General features: G+C 34.8%; 1 protein-coding gene across 2 annotated transcripts in view; it reads left to right on the top strand.

The window, feature by feature from the left end:
* Positions 1–1,403: 1,403 nt before the first annotated feature.
* The window catches only part of LOC106464906 (secreted frizzled-related protein 5-like), a 78,410-nt gene continuing 62,746 nt past the window's right edge, over positions 1,404–17,067 (top strand). The window contains exon 1 of one of the 2 annotated variants that reach the window (XM_013925077.2): positions 1,404–2,240. In XM_013925077.2, the coding sequence (XP_013780531.1) occupies positions 1,772–2,240 (469 nt within the window). In that variant the 5' untranslated portion in view covers positions 1,404–1,771. Of the gene's footprint in view, positions 2,241–6,145; positions 6,933–17,067 lie in introns of those variants that run through there. The other variant, XM_022392711.1, reaches the window with a different exon arrangement.

The following is a 17,067-nucleotide window of genomic DNA, read 5'->3' as shown; positions in this document are numbered from 1 at the left end:
TTTTAACAGTGTATGTTTGTACACTCAAGGCAATTGGTGTTTTATTATTACGTAACACTATATTTTAATAGTGTATGATGTACGACTCAGACATGGTGTTTTATATTATGAACAAATACGTTAATAGTGTATGATGTACGACTCAAGCAATGGTGTTTTATATTACGAACACATATTTTAATAGTGTATGATGTACGACTCAGACAATGGTGTTTTATATTATGAACAAATACGTTAACAGTGTATGATGTACGACTCAAGCAATGGTGTTTTATATCGACAAGTTGATGAATCATGTGCAAAATTGGTGTACCGAGTTTGAATTTTGCGAAAAGAAGAATACTTGTATTTTACAGTACGCACAAATCTTTGACTTCACAACTTGACAATAAATTATACTTGTGAGTAACACACTTTCTACGTTTATAGAAACTTTGAAACGAAGGGAGACAGTCTAGTCAACTAGCCAAACATTCACCCGCTCGAGAAACAGATAACAAACTAGGAAAGATACCATAAGGTAAAGATCAGAAAATCGTACGACATAACAATACTTATCAACATAAGACCATCTTTCACACGTTTCAGACGCCCTTCCCAACTCTCCTTCGGCTTATCTCCTTCTTATTCCCCCCTCCAGTTTCGAGTGTCCAACTAAATAAGCTTCCTTGAAGGGGGTGATTCACACGCCCCATTGTTAACCCCGCGTGAAATACCCAGCCGGAATTAAAAGGTTCATTTGTCAAAACCTAGGTACTGAATGAGGAAGGACGCCCACCAACTTCGTCGCCTTCACTGAGGGGAGTAAATTGGGACAGTGGCAATGCGTTTTCCTCTCAACGACCCCCTCCTGTGCCATTGGGCATGTTCATAGCACCTGGTTAAATCTAGTACAGTGCAGAGCAAAGATAACGTAGTTATGCATGTTGTAAACTTAAAGATTTATCTTGCAAAATCTATTATCTTAAAAGTCTGTTTTATATACTTAAGCTTTGTTTGTCCATCCTCGTAAAAGCCAAAAGTGCTTTGCAATATATGTGTGTAATTTTTCTATAAAAAGCACTCTATATTCAGGTATTTTGTAAATTAAAAACTTTAATAAAAGCTAACGTCCTCCAGTAGCCTTGGCTGGTGCAGCAAAAACTTGTACAAGTATGGATGAGGGTTGAACAAGTTTTTGTAACAGCAATTGCCTTGCAAAGCAAGACAGGTATTTGACATTCCTAGCATGCTGATCTCCTCTCATCGGCGATTAGGATCGAGATAACGCAGATCCTCCCAGCTAGAGGCGACGCTGCTTGCGGCTCTATGTCTTTTCGGATTGGTCATTGGAAGTCACGTGATCCTTGGATCCAGCTGAGACCTTGTAGACAAGCGACAACAGAGATTTCCAAAGTTTTGAGCGTATGTATGAACAGAGCTACCCACCGCAAGAGGGATGCTTCTTACTTGAACACGCACGCGCGCCAGCGCTTGTCTATCTTGCACTTGGAACAGAACACAGTTTTTTCCTTCGTCTGTACACTGTCGGTTAGATATGTTTTTATTTAGATAAAGTGAACAAAAAATTTATTTTTACCGTTAAGAGCTTTATTGAGCACAAGTTACATATCCGTAGCATTCTTTGTCTATTTTGACCTTGACTTATATCCGCTTTACGATGATGTAGTAAATCTAGTAGACGTTGTCATCTGTAGTGCCAAACGAACAGAATATATTATATATATATATATTAATAACATCTCATATCTGAGTTAAATACAGTTTCAAGATGGAGCGTTTTATCGTCTTGGGGCTGCTACTGAACGGTGTCCAAATGGGCTTGACATCAACTTATTTAACCGACTGGAATATGGTGGGTAGCAGGTTGACCCAACCAACCTGTGTGGACATACCCCAGAATTTAACCCTCTGCCACGGTATCGGGTACACACAGATGAGACTTCCCAATCTGTTAGGGCACGATACGATGATCGAAGTCGCTCAGCAGGCTGGACCCTGGGTGCCTCTTTTCAATCTCAAATGTCACCCGGATACACAGTTATTTTTGTGTTCGCTGTTCTCGCCAGTCTGCCTGGACCGACCGATCTATCCGTGCCGTTCCCTATGCGAGGCCGTCCGTCAAGGCTGCGAGAGAAGGATGAATATATACGGATATCCCTGGCCGGACATGGTCCGTTGTGACCAGTTTCCCTTGGATAACGACATGTGCATCGCCGTGCAGTCTCCTATTGATGGAGGTAAGTGGCAGTCGAGGGATTATTTCATAATTTGTGTTCTTACCATATTTGTTATTTAGACGTAACAATGACGTGGTTAACTTTAAAACTCAGTTTTTGATTCTTAACGAGAAAAATGTTTATTAGTAACTTTATTATCTGTTCTCAGTTTCGCGGGGTATTTGTTTATTTGCCAAATTTTAAGATTGTCGTTATGTGTTCGGGGATTCTTTACCTTTCAAAATTTAGCTATCGTCGCACTAAAACAAATACAATACTGTTATTAGGTTAAGACAAAAAGAACAAGAATATTGGAAAGTTCAAACATGACTAATCAGGCTGTTTTTTTGTTGTTTGTTTTTCTTGTTAAAACGCACCCAATCGGACTATCATCGCGTTAACATATAACTAAAGCCTAGGAACTATTTTTATTATTTTTTTGGTTTGAACATAACCAATGGAACTGTTTTCTCAGTTATAGTAAAATCATCTAATTGTAATATTGACACGTTAAAATGTATTTAACTACACTGTAGCCTAAGTTCGAAACGTGTATGTAGATCGTCTGTTTTGAGGCCGTTGATCGGTCTTAGAAAACAATATTTAATTGTGTACTAAAAAACTTTGATCATTTACGTGTTTTAATAGCCAAACATGTCACGCTGAATATAAGTAACTGGACCATTGTCATGTTACAAATATAATAATCTTACTTATCGAAGTATTGTTAATTTTAAACATAACTAGCCTTATTAATAATTTTTAAGTTTAGAAATAACAGACTCAACTACTTGCTAGTCTAAACGCCACAAATGTGCTATTGCCACGATAAAAACATCAGACAAGGTTGTTATCATGTTAGAGTTAAACTATAAGTTAAATATAAACAAAATACTCTCTTGTTAGAGTAAAACATATTTAATTGATTGATCATCATGTTAAATCACGGTAACATTACTTTTAGTCTTTAGATAAAGATGGATAAGACAACATGATAATATTAGTTATCAAACTTGTCTAGCTCAAATCAAAAGCGTTGGGTAACCAATATGTTCTAATTTATGTGCTTTAATATAGATCATGAAAGGATTTAAAACAAGTGAATGTTTTAAAACTCAGTATTATGTTAAATTTGTAGAAATTTTTGATTTATTTTAGTTTCTCAAGACTATTGTAAAGTTCAAAGTTTTTTTGTTTTTACTTATTGTTAAAACGTTCCCAATCGGAACGTCATCACGTTAAAATATACTGAGAGTGGTAAACGTCTTGAGGAACGAAATACAGAGAAACTTTTTTCATTAATGTACCAGTTATTATCTAAAATTATAGTTTCTACGTTTGTATTTCTTCCTGAGATCCACTAGGCATGTGGCTAAAGATGAAATATAATGAAACTCGAGTGTTTTTGTATTGGTGGGGATATTTTACGGGTACAATGATTTATTATTCGATTTTAAACTAATCTGAAGATAAAGGTTGGAAATGACTCGCATAATGGTAATCTAGCGGTTGAATAATGTAATACAAAAGAATAAAAAAACTAACGCTCGTGGTGAAAATGATTTATGCGGAGCGTATTATAATGCGTGTGAATAAAAGAGAGAATGAAAAAACTCGTATCGTAGTGATTTACGTATTAATAATACAATAAGAGTTATAAAGCAAAAGATGAGCGGAAAAGATAGTCACGTAGTTGTGGTTTAGTTGTAGAATAATAAAAAGATAGTCATGTAGTTGTGGTTTAGCTGTAGAATAATAGAAAGATAGTCATGTAGTTGTGGTTTAGCTGTAGAATAGTAGAAAGATAGTCATGTAGTTGTGGTTTAGCTGTAGAATAATAGAAAGATAGTCATGTAGTTGTGGTTTAGCTGTAGAATAATAGAAAGATAGTCATGTAGTTGTGGTTTAGCTGTAGAATAATAGCGTACATACGACTGAACAAAGGTAAGGCGTAGGTGAGTCATGTGGTGGTAATTTACTGGGAGAATGATGATGATCTCAGTGTGTGACTGAATAAAGGTAAGACTATATAAAGAAATACATACTGTAGTGTTAGTACAGAAAAAAAAAAGTGTAACTAAAGAAAGTACGAAAAATCTCACGAGGGATTTATTAATACTAATTCCAAATTATTATCGGTAACATAAAAAGTATTTTGTTTATCAGCAATTAAAATACTGTACGAATACATACACAATCGATATTCTTGCCTAATTGATTAAACATGCTAGGATGATGAATAAGAATGAAATTTCTGTTATCATAGGTGAGAAATAAGTTATTTTAAAATTTAAACTTACGACAATAAAAATGAACGATATACCAAATTATCTGATATCCTCCCGAAAAGAAATACAAAGTCCCCCTGCGTGTTCTACTAACAGTGGTGAAGTCTTGAGGGCCAAAGTATGGGGAAATAAATTATCAAAGTAACAGTTATTACCCACAATCGTTGAAGTGTATGACATCGATGATTTTTCGACTATGGGACAAAAAAAAAACAGTAGTAAGTTGACATTTCGACTGTGAGACAAAAAAACAGTAGTAAGTTGACATTTCGACTGTGAGACAAAAAAACAGTAGTAAGTTGACATTTAAGGAAACTCTTCATTTCTTAACCCCATAACTACCGACTGGGTCTTTGGGCCATATTGCCTTTTTACAGATCTTTTTCTAAATTGTTATAACGCGCCATCTTGCTTATAATTTCATTATTATTATTTTTTATGTAGGGTCCATAATAAAATATAAACAAAAATACCACCAATATTACAATTAATTCTACGAATTACCGCTGGGGTCCCGTAAGTGTATTTTATATAAAAACTGAGTGATTTTAATATCATGCAACATGTGAACCCCTACCGGTAATGAGTAGTATAAATACAAATACATAATTTGAAGATTAAAACAAACAAATATATTTGCAAAAAGCTGGATATGCATTGTAAAATTTTCAGATAGTTCTAACCCGTTTTCTCTTTTTTCCAAAACTCGCATTTTTTTGCTAAACTTTATTACTTTCTTATGAAATACAGATAGGGTTAGTATCACTCCAACATAAAGAATGTGAGTTTGTGTTACTCCACTGTAAAGAAATGGGTTTGTATCAAGTATAAAATCAAAATTTGAAAAAAATACAAAGTTAAAACAAGGAACAAACGTAACTGTAGAAATATGTCAAAAAATCACCAACGAGTTAATAATCATTCTAATAAATTTAATACATTTCATGACCTTTTTGGTTTCATTAAGACATCGTAATATAATGTGTAATTAGAAATTTGTGTGATTGTATTGTTATGATAACATTTATGGCATTTGTGTTTATTTATCGTTATGTGATAATTGTATAACCCCTAATTACAAATTGTTTATGCTTATATCGTTACAAAATATGCGTTGTTGTTACATGGGAATGATATAACCCACTTTCAAGGATGGATTGCTATATCGTAAAGACAACTTTTTTTGATAAGTTTCAAGTTGGTATATATATTATTTACATGCAGGTGTACTTGTGAAGGGTAGAGAGATTTCGGTTGTCTTAACCGTTGGGATATCATTTGATTCTATTTTGAAATTTGACCGGTATTTTTATTCTTTTTTTTTTGGCATCGTACGTCATCAAGGGAAGACTTGCTGTTTTATATCTTTATAATCTATTAGAAAGAAAAGGCTTAGTTTTCATAAACATATTTGTGCTTTCCTTGGCGTCTGGTATTGAGTTCTCTTTCGTTTAACCTCGTTTTATCCATCGATGACGTAAATCCTGATATCTTTCATTAGTTGGTGGCTCTCCATTATATAGGATTGGTTAAAAGAAGCCACGTGGCCTACCCCATGCAGTTAAAACACACCGCTCTAGCGACATGAGAGAATTTAAAAACCGTGGGTTAAGATCTAGGTACAGATCTTGTTGGCTACGAGGGAAGAAGAACGATAGATGTCGCTGGTCTTTTCTATCAAAACGCGAACGCTTACTGGGCCTTTCTTGTCTGTCGTTTGACAGGTGTATTTTTCTGATCATCGAAAAAAGAAAGATTTAGCTAGTCGTTATGTGACCAAAGACACGTACATTTAACTACCAGAGATGCTGACGGAGTGCACAATAATCTTGCATCATGATTGGACTTCATGTTGACATTCTATCATCTTCAGAAGCATATGAGTATCTGTAGATATAATATGGCCTAGTTCGATAGGAACTTTGAGAATACAAACCAGGAAACATGAAATGGTTACTTTTCCTTCAGCAGGTGTTTCTGATGAGTGGAATTTTAGCCGGCATGGGTTTGTCATACCAAACTACCTGGAACTTGTCGGGTATGAGGACAACCTCGCCGCCGTGTGTTAAAATTCCTCAAAAACTTACCCTTTGCAGTGGTATCGGATATGACCAGATGCGGCTTCCTAACTTGCTAGGCCACGACACGATGGTTGAAGTAGCCCAACAAGCTAGTCACTGGGTGTCTCTTTTGAATCTCAAATGTCACCCGGACACACAGTTGTTTTTGTGTTCGCTGTTCTCGCCAGTCTGCCTGGACCGACCGATCTATCCGTGCCGTTCCCTATGCGAGGCCGTCCGTCAAGGCTGCGAGAGAAGGATGAATACATACGGTTATCCCTGGCCGGACATGGTCCGTTGTGACCAGTTTCCATTGGATAATGACATGTGCATCACCGTACAGTCTCCAGTAAGTGATGACAAAGGTGAGTTAAACGTTATTTATCGGGAATACGGTTATAAGGAAATAAGATCTAAAGGAATCTTACGAACCAAAAACACGAATAAAAGGATTGTTCATTAAATACATTTAGCTTTAGCTGCTTAGTGGATTTATTCACAACAATGAAACACTATCTCAGATATATATAGCATTCTTTGAAACCCTAAGCGACCAAAAACAAACAAACAAAAAGAAATAAAAAAACTAACGAAACAGAAAAATCAAATTTGGCGAACTTAATTAATGAAATTAAATCTTGTGTGCAAGATAAATTATTCCAGAAGTTATCTAGTACTTGTTTAATGCAGTTAGTAGCTGAGTATGGAGTTATTTGTTGAGGTCGAAATTCAACGAGTAAAAAAATAAATTATACATAAGGAGTGATAAATTAACGAAAATAATACACGTTATCCCAGCAAAACGTATACTGCTTCTTCAGGAATAAAATTTAAATTGTTTGAGATTATTTTTCTAATGATCTGAATATAACCATCGTCCACTTATGCAGATCGGACCAATTACAATCATTGTACTTGCCAACAGCGTTGACAATGATACTGGCTGTTACTAAAAGATTGAGACTTACAATTGATGTATACCAGACTTGCCGATCTTCAGGACGTATTAGATCGGTTTTAGTGTTTCCCCTACACATAAAGATTTCACCGTTCATCGTTCGGAGAAAACTAATAGAGACAGTTCGGAAAGGCCAATACGATAATCAACGCTTGAGATGCAATTTCATTCTGCTCTAGCGTGGCCTGGTGGTTAGGGTACTTGACTCGCAATCTGCGAATCCCCGTCACATCGGACATGCTCGCTCTTTTATGCATGAGGGCATTGTAACGTTACGGTCAATCCCACTTTTTGTTGGTAAAAGAGTAGCCCAAGCGTTGGCGGTGGTGATGTTGATTAGCTGCCTTCCCTTTAATCTATCACTGCTAAATTAGGGACGGTTAGCGCATATAGTCCTTGTGTAGCTTTGCGCGAAATTCAAACCCAAATAATTAATGAAAGCCTATACTTTGAATGAGTCATTAGTTTGAAATTACACTAAAGAAAATTAGTAATTTTTTTCTGATTCTAATGGGACTCATAAGTATTCAAAAAGTGTCGTTGTCATACACTTAATTTTTATTTCGGTTTCAAAACATGACACGTGTAACTAAAGGCCTCCTTCGTACGAGCATAAAGAGGAATAAACACACGTGTAAAAATCACGAACAACTTTAAAAGAGACCAATTCTATGAAAGATTAACAGCGTAATAATGTTAGCTACTGCGTATTTCACCCAGTAGAAGTTACAAACTTTATTATCTCAGTCACTTACGCGTGATATTATTAAAATAAACCTTAATTAATACATTAAATTACAAATATTATGCACTTGAAATGTATGAGCGCTTTCGTACTTTTATCATTGGTACATCTGACATTATACAGTCTCACTAACTGAGCAGTAGCCATTAGGTAGGTGGCGCTTGATATTTTCCGTGTGAACGAAAAAATACTTGAAGAACACAAAAATGTGTGTGTGTTTGTGGGAGGGGATGTTATTTAGAAATAACTTAATACGTACGATCACGTTCTACACTATAATTCCGGTCGTATTGTATAGGTTTGAAAACCTAATATTCGTTTCTGATTATTTTTGTTAACACTGCGAGAAAGTCCTTATCGTAGGGGTTGACAAGAATCTTATTTGACTTGTTCGTGATGTGTCTTGAACAGATGCTTTTCTCAGCTTAGTGCAGTAGTAGAGATTATTAATATAAAATATCTATAATTGCATAATTCTAGTAATCTTGGGTAATATTTTAGTTATGAAATAGCTCGATCAATCTTTTATGAATTTCACTAAACTTATGGAAAACATAATGTTTAAAGATCTTATGTCATCGACTTAAGAATATTACTTAGTGTGTTATCAAATTTGTATCACCAGTTTAAGACAGTATTCATATACGTGTACTTAAGTTTATGGCGTAATCCCACCTCTTGTCTCTAAAGTAACCATGTATTCATAGTGTGTGTGTGTGTGTCTCTAACTGAAAGTTTTACTTGTAGTGTATATTAATTGGGTTATATTCAAAGCATATGTGAACAACTTAAGGCTGTATTCAAAGCGTATGTCGCTAGTTTCCGGCTGTATTCAAAGCGTATGTCGCTAGTTTCCGGCTGTACCCAGAGCGTATGTCGGTACTTCCAGCTTGTGGCTGTACTCATGCGGCTGTATTCAGGGTGTGTGAATCAGCTTATAACTGTATTCAGAGTGTGTGAACCAGTTTGTAGCTGTATTCAGTAGGCATGAATCAATTTGCTTAGTTCGTTCATGTTTAATATTGTGCAAATTTGAGAGAACTTCATGCTCAAGACAGCTCTATTATCTAGCAATATAGCATGAAACTGAATTTCCTCTTCATATGTATGTATTCACACAGTTGTATTTATTAAGAATTGTGTTTTTAGAGTTTCTAAATGTCTGAAAATATTTATCAAGCTCAACTTCAAATTATACATATTCCTTCTTAAGTGATTATTATACTTACTTGAATAAGTTAATACTTTTATCATTCGAAAAAAATATAGTTAGATAATCCAATAGTTAGATAATCCAATTTGGATACAAGTAACTAATTAGGTGATAATTACATAAGGATAGAAATCGAATCTGAGTGGTTAGAACGTGATAATTTCGGGTTTGCTAAGTGGTTACAACTTAGTTTAATATTTTAATTATATTTTTTTAGCGGAAGTCATGTGACTGTATTAAGAACTTTTGTGCTTTTTGTATACTAAAATAATGATTGTTTATGAAGGCCGCTGCTGGAATTGGGTTTTATTAATAATAAAAACTGTTGTGGACAACTGGTGTAACTTGCTGGATTTTTAGCCGCGGCATAGCGGCTCATAGAACGTCTCTGAGTTGTTGTTGTTTTTTTCCAAGTACAAATTTTTAGCTCATAGCTCCGTCATCTCTTGACCGATTTGAGATCTAATTGCAGTTTTCGACTCAGAAGGTCAAACCCTTTCGATGATATCTTTGACCACGCCTAAGACCTCAAAGATTTAATTTATTCTAATCCCGCCTAAAATAATTTCAGTTTGAGAGTAGGTTCGTAGAGATTCTGATGAGTAATATAATCGAATCTAGTATGCACGCGCCCCACTCTTGGTATTGCTGGTGCACAAAAATATAGCCAATAAGAAGGGAAACAAAGGTTTCGTAGATTAATTTACTCTAATCCTGCGTAAAAAGAATTAGTGCCGCAGCTATTGAGAATTCCTTCTTGTTTTTTTCCAGTAAGGTAGTAGACATAATTATCTCTTGTTTTTCTGTATTTCTTATAATTATAACAATATTAGATTGATTTACATACAATTGTAAAGAATATTGGGTGATATCCGTACAGATCGTCTCGCGGTACGAAAGATAAAACACTATGAACGAGCGTTTCACGTATTTACTTTACATGTTCTCCAGGAAACGGATGTTTGTTTATGACGTATAATATTTCGAACCAATCAACATCCTGCTCACATGAACGGTAAGCGATACTGCAGATGTTTGCATTCGAAAATGAAGGGCGCTCTTAATGTTATTAAATTTTTTAGCTTTATGATATGTAACGATGGGGTTGACTTGTATCAAAAAACGAAAATACATTTCTATGTTTATTTGATCTTCGTCTGCTCACTAGCACTAATACACGTTTTTGAAGCACTGGTTATTTTTATTTCCTTGTTTGGACGCCATGTGCGAGAAAGCACAAGTAGAGTTCTTTCGCCATTTACTGGGCATGAGAGCCACCCAACAGTGAAGATCGCTGTGAGAATTTCCACTTTTTTTCTTAAATCCAGTCAGTACAGGAGGATTAATCACACTTTATAAGAGGGTCTGTGAAAAGTTTGTCAAGACTCCTGGCTTAGGATTAACCTCAGCGTTCTTCGCAGGAGCTTGTAACAGGGGAAATGACGGTGTTGAGAAGTAGCGTGTGATCACGGCCATCAGACTGAGAACAATAGACGATGGAGGAAGAACGATACCTGAAAACAATAGCATCGTTCTTCTACAGTATGATTAACCCCACTAGTCCCTTCTTTATCCTATTTCACTTGTATGAAAACGAGTGTAGTAGAATCATAGTTTTATAATACTTCTTCTTGAAAAAAGAAGAAAAAAAAAGAACTGACAAAGGCTATTTAACGGTTATTAGCGTAACAATAGGAACAGGAAGACTATTTTCACGGTTCATTTCACTTTTAGATATATTAGTTTGAAATGTCAAACACCATGAAATAATTACAAAATCCTTGGTTTTAATGCCATTATATTAAATAATTATAAAAACTCTTAGTTTCAACGTCACTAAATTAAATAATTACAAAACCATTAGTTTCAATGTCGCTGTATAAAATAATTAAAAAACCCTTAGTTTCAATGTCACTGCATAAGATAATTTAAAAACCCTCAGTTTCAGTGTCGCTGTATAAAATAATTAAAAAACCCTTAGTTTCAATGTCACTGCATAAAATAATTTAAAAACCCTTAGTTTCAGTGTCGCTGTATAAAATAATTAAAAAACCCTTAGTTTCAATGTCACTGCATAAAATAATTTAAAAACCCTTAGTTTCAATGTCGCTGTATAAAATAATTAAAAAACTCTTAGTTTCAATGTCACTAAATTAAATATTTATAACACCCTTAGTTTCAATGTTATTAGATAATTTTATATAATTTAGCTTGAAGCATATCGATTCACTAGTAACTAAATAATCGTAATTTGTATCCACATTATAATTAAATAGCGGATGCTGAATTTGATATACCGTGATCTAACATTAAAAAGGTCCATACTCACACACAAAACGCTCACGAACATACGCACAAATGCACGAAATATAACGTCGTACTTTGAATGAATTGTTAAATGCTACCTCCGTCTTGAACGAAGATTGTGATGTTTGTAAATATATCACTAATTTTCATTTCGGGTATAAATACAATTTATCAATATTGCAACACTTAAAACATACGCAGGCCTTGCGTAGTATTAAACTACCGTGAAAATAGCTGGTGATAATTTTTTTCTATTCTCTTGTACTTTACTGTGAAGTTTATTGCGTAAAAAGGTTTGCCTTCTTTAACAGGAATTAAGTAGAATTTTCCTCAAAAGAAATCTTTTTTTTTCTTTCGTATTTTTGTGTTGAGTTGTCATTGGCATTGCGTCAGTTGGATGCTTTTTATTAAATTGATAGACAATCCACAAACTGTCTCAAAAATAAAACAAAATGAAAGTATGAATATATATAAAATCTTTACAAGCTCATATGGATAATAAAATTATAAATACCACAGAATAATTTATTACCTACTGAAACTCATTTTCTTCCGGATATTGATTATAAACATTAAAAAGAAAAACCTGTTCCAGAAGCCTCCTAGTGGCTCAGCGGTAAGTTTGAAGGTTTATAACGCTAAAATTTACAGTCCAATCCACGGGGCGGTGGACACAGCATTGTGTAGCTTCATGCTTAATAACAAACTTTTCAAGAAATTTAACAATCGCAGTTTTAATTAAGCCTATCCTGAACTGTACTCTGGAAATGTGGCTCAAAGTGAAAGGTTTGTTAAAAATAGGCTACTGGTTGAATATAGCCGAAAAAACTAAAACTTTAATAGTTCATTAATAGTACACGATTGTTGTTTACATGGTATTTAGTAATTTCTTATTTAGAACTACTTGTATTAAATATTGATTGACCTGAAATTTCTTGCCATGCTTAATTATGTATATCTTACTTTTTTCTGGACGTTTCACGAATTTTCTCAATTAGGCTAATTCATTTTTGAGTTGCAATCAGGCGATAACCCTACATAGCGACGTTTATCGTTCAATTTTACAACATAATAGACGAAAACAATCACTTAATATTATGCTACAAAGCTGCAAATATATTTTAAGACAACTAAACATAATAAAGAATATACTGCTACCATAAAATGATATATTACAATGGAGCCTTCAACAGTCGTTCATATACTTTTTCAGTTTAAAGAATACGTTTTTACCTCTTTTAAAATACTTTGCAGACCTGCAAAGAATTTTCATGTGACGTCACTCACGTGAATACGTCTATCCGCCATATTGCCAGTCAAGCGGCATGATTACAGCAAATAATCTTTATACCGTATACATTAAAAAAATAATAATACCAGATATCTGGCATTGTATATGTTGTATGATATTTAGGAAAGGTGTCTAGGAAATCGTAATGTTTACTTAAGGAAGTATGACTCGTGTAACTATTCTATACCTCCCAGGAAATACCCCCCCCCCTCCTACAAATGTTATAGCAATTAGTATTTGTGCTTCAGTAGGAAAGAGAGTGGGGAGAGAACTAATAATATTTTTGTCAACTTTATACTTTAAAGCTAGGGTAAAAAAGAAAATTTGACGAAATCTACCTTCATTCTGGGGTATTTCTTCTCATGTTCTTGTGGTACTGCTTCCTTATATGAAAAGTAAGTACCAGGTAGTGTTTTCTTATTAGTACTGATATGTTTGAAAAGGGCTTAGATCTTTAAGTTTATAACTTTGGTTCGTTTCAAAATGATGCGTATTTTTAGGCCAAATACCTAACAATACTACTTGTATTATTCTTGCTCTTCATCAGAGGCATCGCCAGGTGTTTAAAATATTCTGGAATTTTCGGCGTTTCTGTATGATATCGATCATGATTTTCATTCTGATTTTTCAAGACACCATCTGGGTATTCGAGGCACTATCAAGTAGACTCGGGTCACGATCCTCATGTTCCATTGTCTAGCCACGCCTCTGCTCTTCATTGTTAGGATGTTACGAGTCCGATAATGTATGTTTTATATGCAATTAATTTAATTGTTGTATATGCGGTAAACTTATACGTAGTAAAAAGTGAAATATAAAATGATGGCGGCAGAGCAGTAGACAGGGGTGGATTTGGGGATAAAACCCTCGAAGTTTCTTCCGTTCTAATAAAAAAAGAAAAGAGGAAGAGGACGGATGGTGCTCCTTGGATAGAATGAGGAATCTACCCATACTTGGGATTTTCTTTCAATACACATCCAACAATAACTTATATGGCCCTGCAATGACTCCCCAGTATATTGAAACGGACCGTTAATTATATAATTGTATATATCTGGCTACTGAAGGTCGGGCACTATGTCAAGTGTTGGAAGTAGCATTTGTGGTAAGTAATGAGACATGCCAACAAGTTTTAATTTAGCAATATATCCAATTCTTAGATATTATATCTAAACTTTGTACTTTATGACAAAAGATATAAGTGCTTTTACGTGTAGCAGTAGGTGAATTCAATATTACCTTGTCTATGCTTGAAACTACCGATGTGACCTGCAATATGGCGTCTAAACTTTCACTGACGTCGTACTATCACGTGGGTGAAAGTCCTCTATACTGAGTATATTCTATAGGCAGGAGATTTACACGAAGTACTTGTATTTAACGTATTTCGCGCTGATGTCAAATTATTTTTCTTTCACCCATAGTTTCCATATGTGAACTTCAAAATTATTGGTTCAGAGAATTATTTTACAGACAAATCGTAATGCATTGTAAATCACTCTTGAGGTCATCGTTAGGGATTTAAAATCAGTGAGTGGTTCATATAGCTAAATTATCCCAAAAATGTTTTAAAAACACGATTTCAATTATACTAATAATATTTATACAACGTGGGTAAAGATATTTAAACAGTTTTATTATATTACCGTTAGAGGCTAAGATGGAGAGTGTATCGGTTTGTAAACTTTAACTTAAGCCTTGGGGCTTTGGTGTTGTCTAGATGTAAATGTTTCTGACTGTGAATCTGTGGATTCTAGGTTCGCATCCCATTGCCGCGAAAAGGAGTCTCGCGCTTTAGAGGCTATTTGTGTGGGGTAATAGTGACATTATCCGGTTAGAGTAGTCGAAGAGTTGGTGGTAGGTTCTACAAACTAGCTACCTTTATTTTAGTGCATCGGCTCAAAATTAGGGACAGCTGGCGCAAATAGTTCTTTGTGTAGGTTTCCGCGAACTTTTAAGTAAACAAACAAACCGATACTTGCTAGTTAACAATGTCAGAGTTTATATAAGTGAAGCGTAAACTTCGAAATTAAAATACATCGAAATTTATAAAACTATAGAAAGTAACGTTTTGTAAAGAACTTATTTTTTGTGTATTTATAGATATAGCCTTTTAGGCAGTATCCTGACATTTTGTAAGAACAGGATGTTAATCAGAAATGTGTTTTACAGGAAATATAATTTCACTGGGACTATTTGTTTTTTAAAGAGATAATTTTCGTGGATGTCATATGCACATCACGCCAATTAACCTTGACATTTTAACCTCTGGAACACCTTAAGGCTAAAATGTTGGCAGATAAATAAACAGTGATGTACTAAAAAGGTACCTCTGTGTTTTAAGCTAAACAAATTAGTTTTCGTGTTTATTATGATTATTTTTTTCCAAAGTTTTATTAAGATTTAAGCCTCTAGCAATGTAACTGACGTTAACGAAGTACTAAGTTTAGCTTAATGACTAAAACGTGCTGTAGGCTACAAGAAGTGAAATGTAGTCTTAACGTAAGCTCTTTCGTTTGTAAAAGCCCCCCCCCCCCGTGGCACAGCGGCATGTCTACGGACTTACAACGCTAGAAACCGGGTTTTGATACCCGTGGTGGGCAGAGCACAGATAACCCATTGTGTAGCTTTGTGCATAACTTCAAACAAACAAACAAACTTTTGTAAAGCTCAACTTTTTGACATCAGCTTTCGTAAAATACACTTTCTTTGGTGTTGATACCAAACTTAGTCCGGTTTTGTTATATTCTTTTACCAAAACGATGATATCAAACATTTTAAAGTAAATTTGCTGAAAAGTTCGGAGAACAATTTGAAGCTCATACCTTGCAGCGTAACACAGCGCAAATAACCCATCTCCCACAGTGTTGAATTTAGGGGGTGTACAGGGAAGTGACTTCCTCCCTCCTTTTGCAAAAAGAAAAAGAAAAAATCCCATAGATACAAGGAAGAAAAATCTAAAATATGAATAGTCTAATAAAAACAACAGCAAAAAATGAACACCTAGATTCCCTGAATATTCTCCGATTGGATATTCTCAAGCGGTAACAAACGAGACAAGGCAAAGACGTCATCAATATTGTCAGTCTCAAGGCCAGCTTTTAGCTAGAGATTTCTGATGAATTTGTCTGTTAATTAATATGCACAGAAAGTGAGGACAAAGCATATCTTGAAAAAGGTTTAGTCGGGAGAATTAAGACTTGGTTTTGCCGTGTAATAATTTTATACATCGATTGGTTGAACTTTTTTTTTAACCAATCTGATGTGAAAACAGACCATAAAAAGTTTAATTTACATTCAAATAGTTTTAAGTCAGAAGAATGGGTTCATTATAGCAATTAAAACAAATATTTTAACAAACTGTACGCAGTGATAACATACTGAGGAATAAGTTGGAAGAAATACTCCTATGAGTCATAGGTCACCTAGCGATCAAAGCTTTTTTCAAGTTTATATTTCTATCATTTAACTTTAGATTGGTTTGTTTGTTTTGAATTTCGCGTAAAGCTACACGGAGGCTATCTGCGCTAGCCGTCCCTAATTTAGCAGTGTAAGACTAGAGGGAAGGCAGCTAGTCATCACCATCCAACCGCTAACTCTTAGGCTACATTTTTAACAACGAATAGTGGGATTGACCGCCACATTATAACGCCTGAAAGGGTGAGCATGTTTGGTGTGACGGGGAATCGAATCCGCGACCCTCAGACTACGAGTCGAGCGCTCTAACCACCTGGCCATGCTGGGACTTAACTTTAGAGTAGTAGAAAAAGAAGAAAACAGCCCTTCTATCAAAAGTTAAGGATATATTTGAGAATACTTTACGCAAAGACATATTATATTGATTTTTAGATATCTACACGAAAGGCCTTTTATATTTTTGAGAGATACGGTAATATAACATTCATGATGTTCGAAAAACATGTAGGTTCAAGATGTCTTGGTAGAAATGAATAAAAACCCTATAACCCGAGCGCTTTCGAAAGGTG

The sequence above is a fragment of the Limulus polyphemus genome, unplaced genomic scaffold (assembly GCF_000517525.1).
Source record: "Limulus polyphemus unplaced genomic scaffold, Limulus_polyphemus-2.1.2 Scaffold1776, whole genome shotgun sequence".
Lineage (NCBI taxonomy): Eukaryota > Metazoa > Arthropoda > Merostomata > Xiphosura > Limulidae > Limulus > Limulus polyphemus.
The sequence above is the reverse complement of the archived record's forward strand: the minus strand, read 5'-3'. Positions and strand labels throughout refer to the sequence as shown.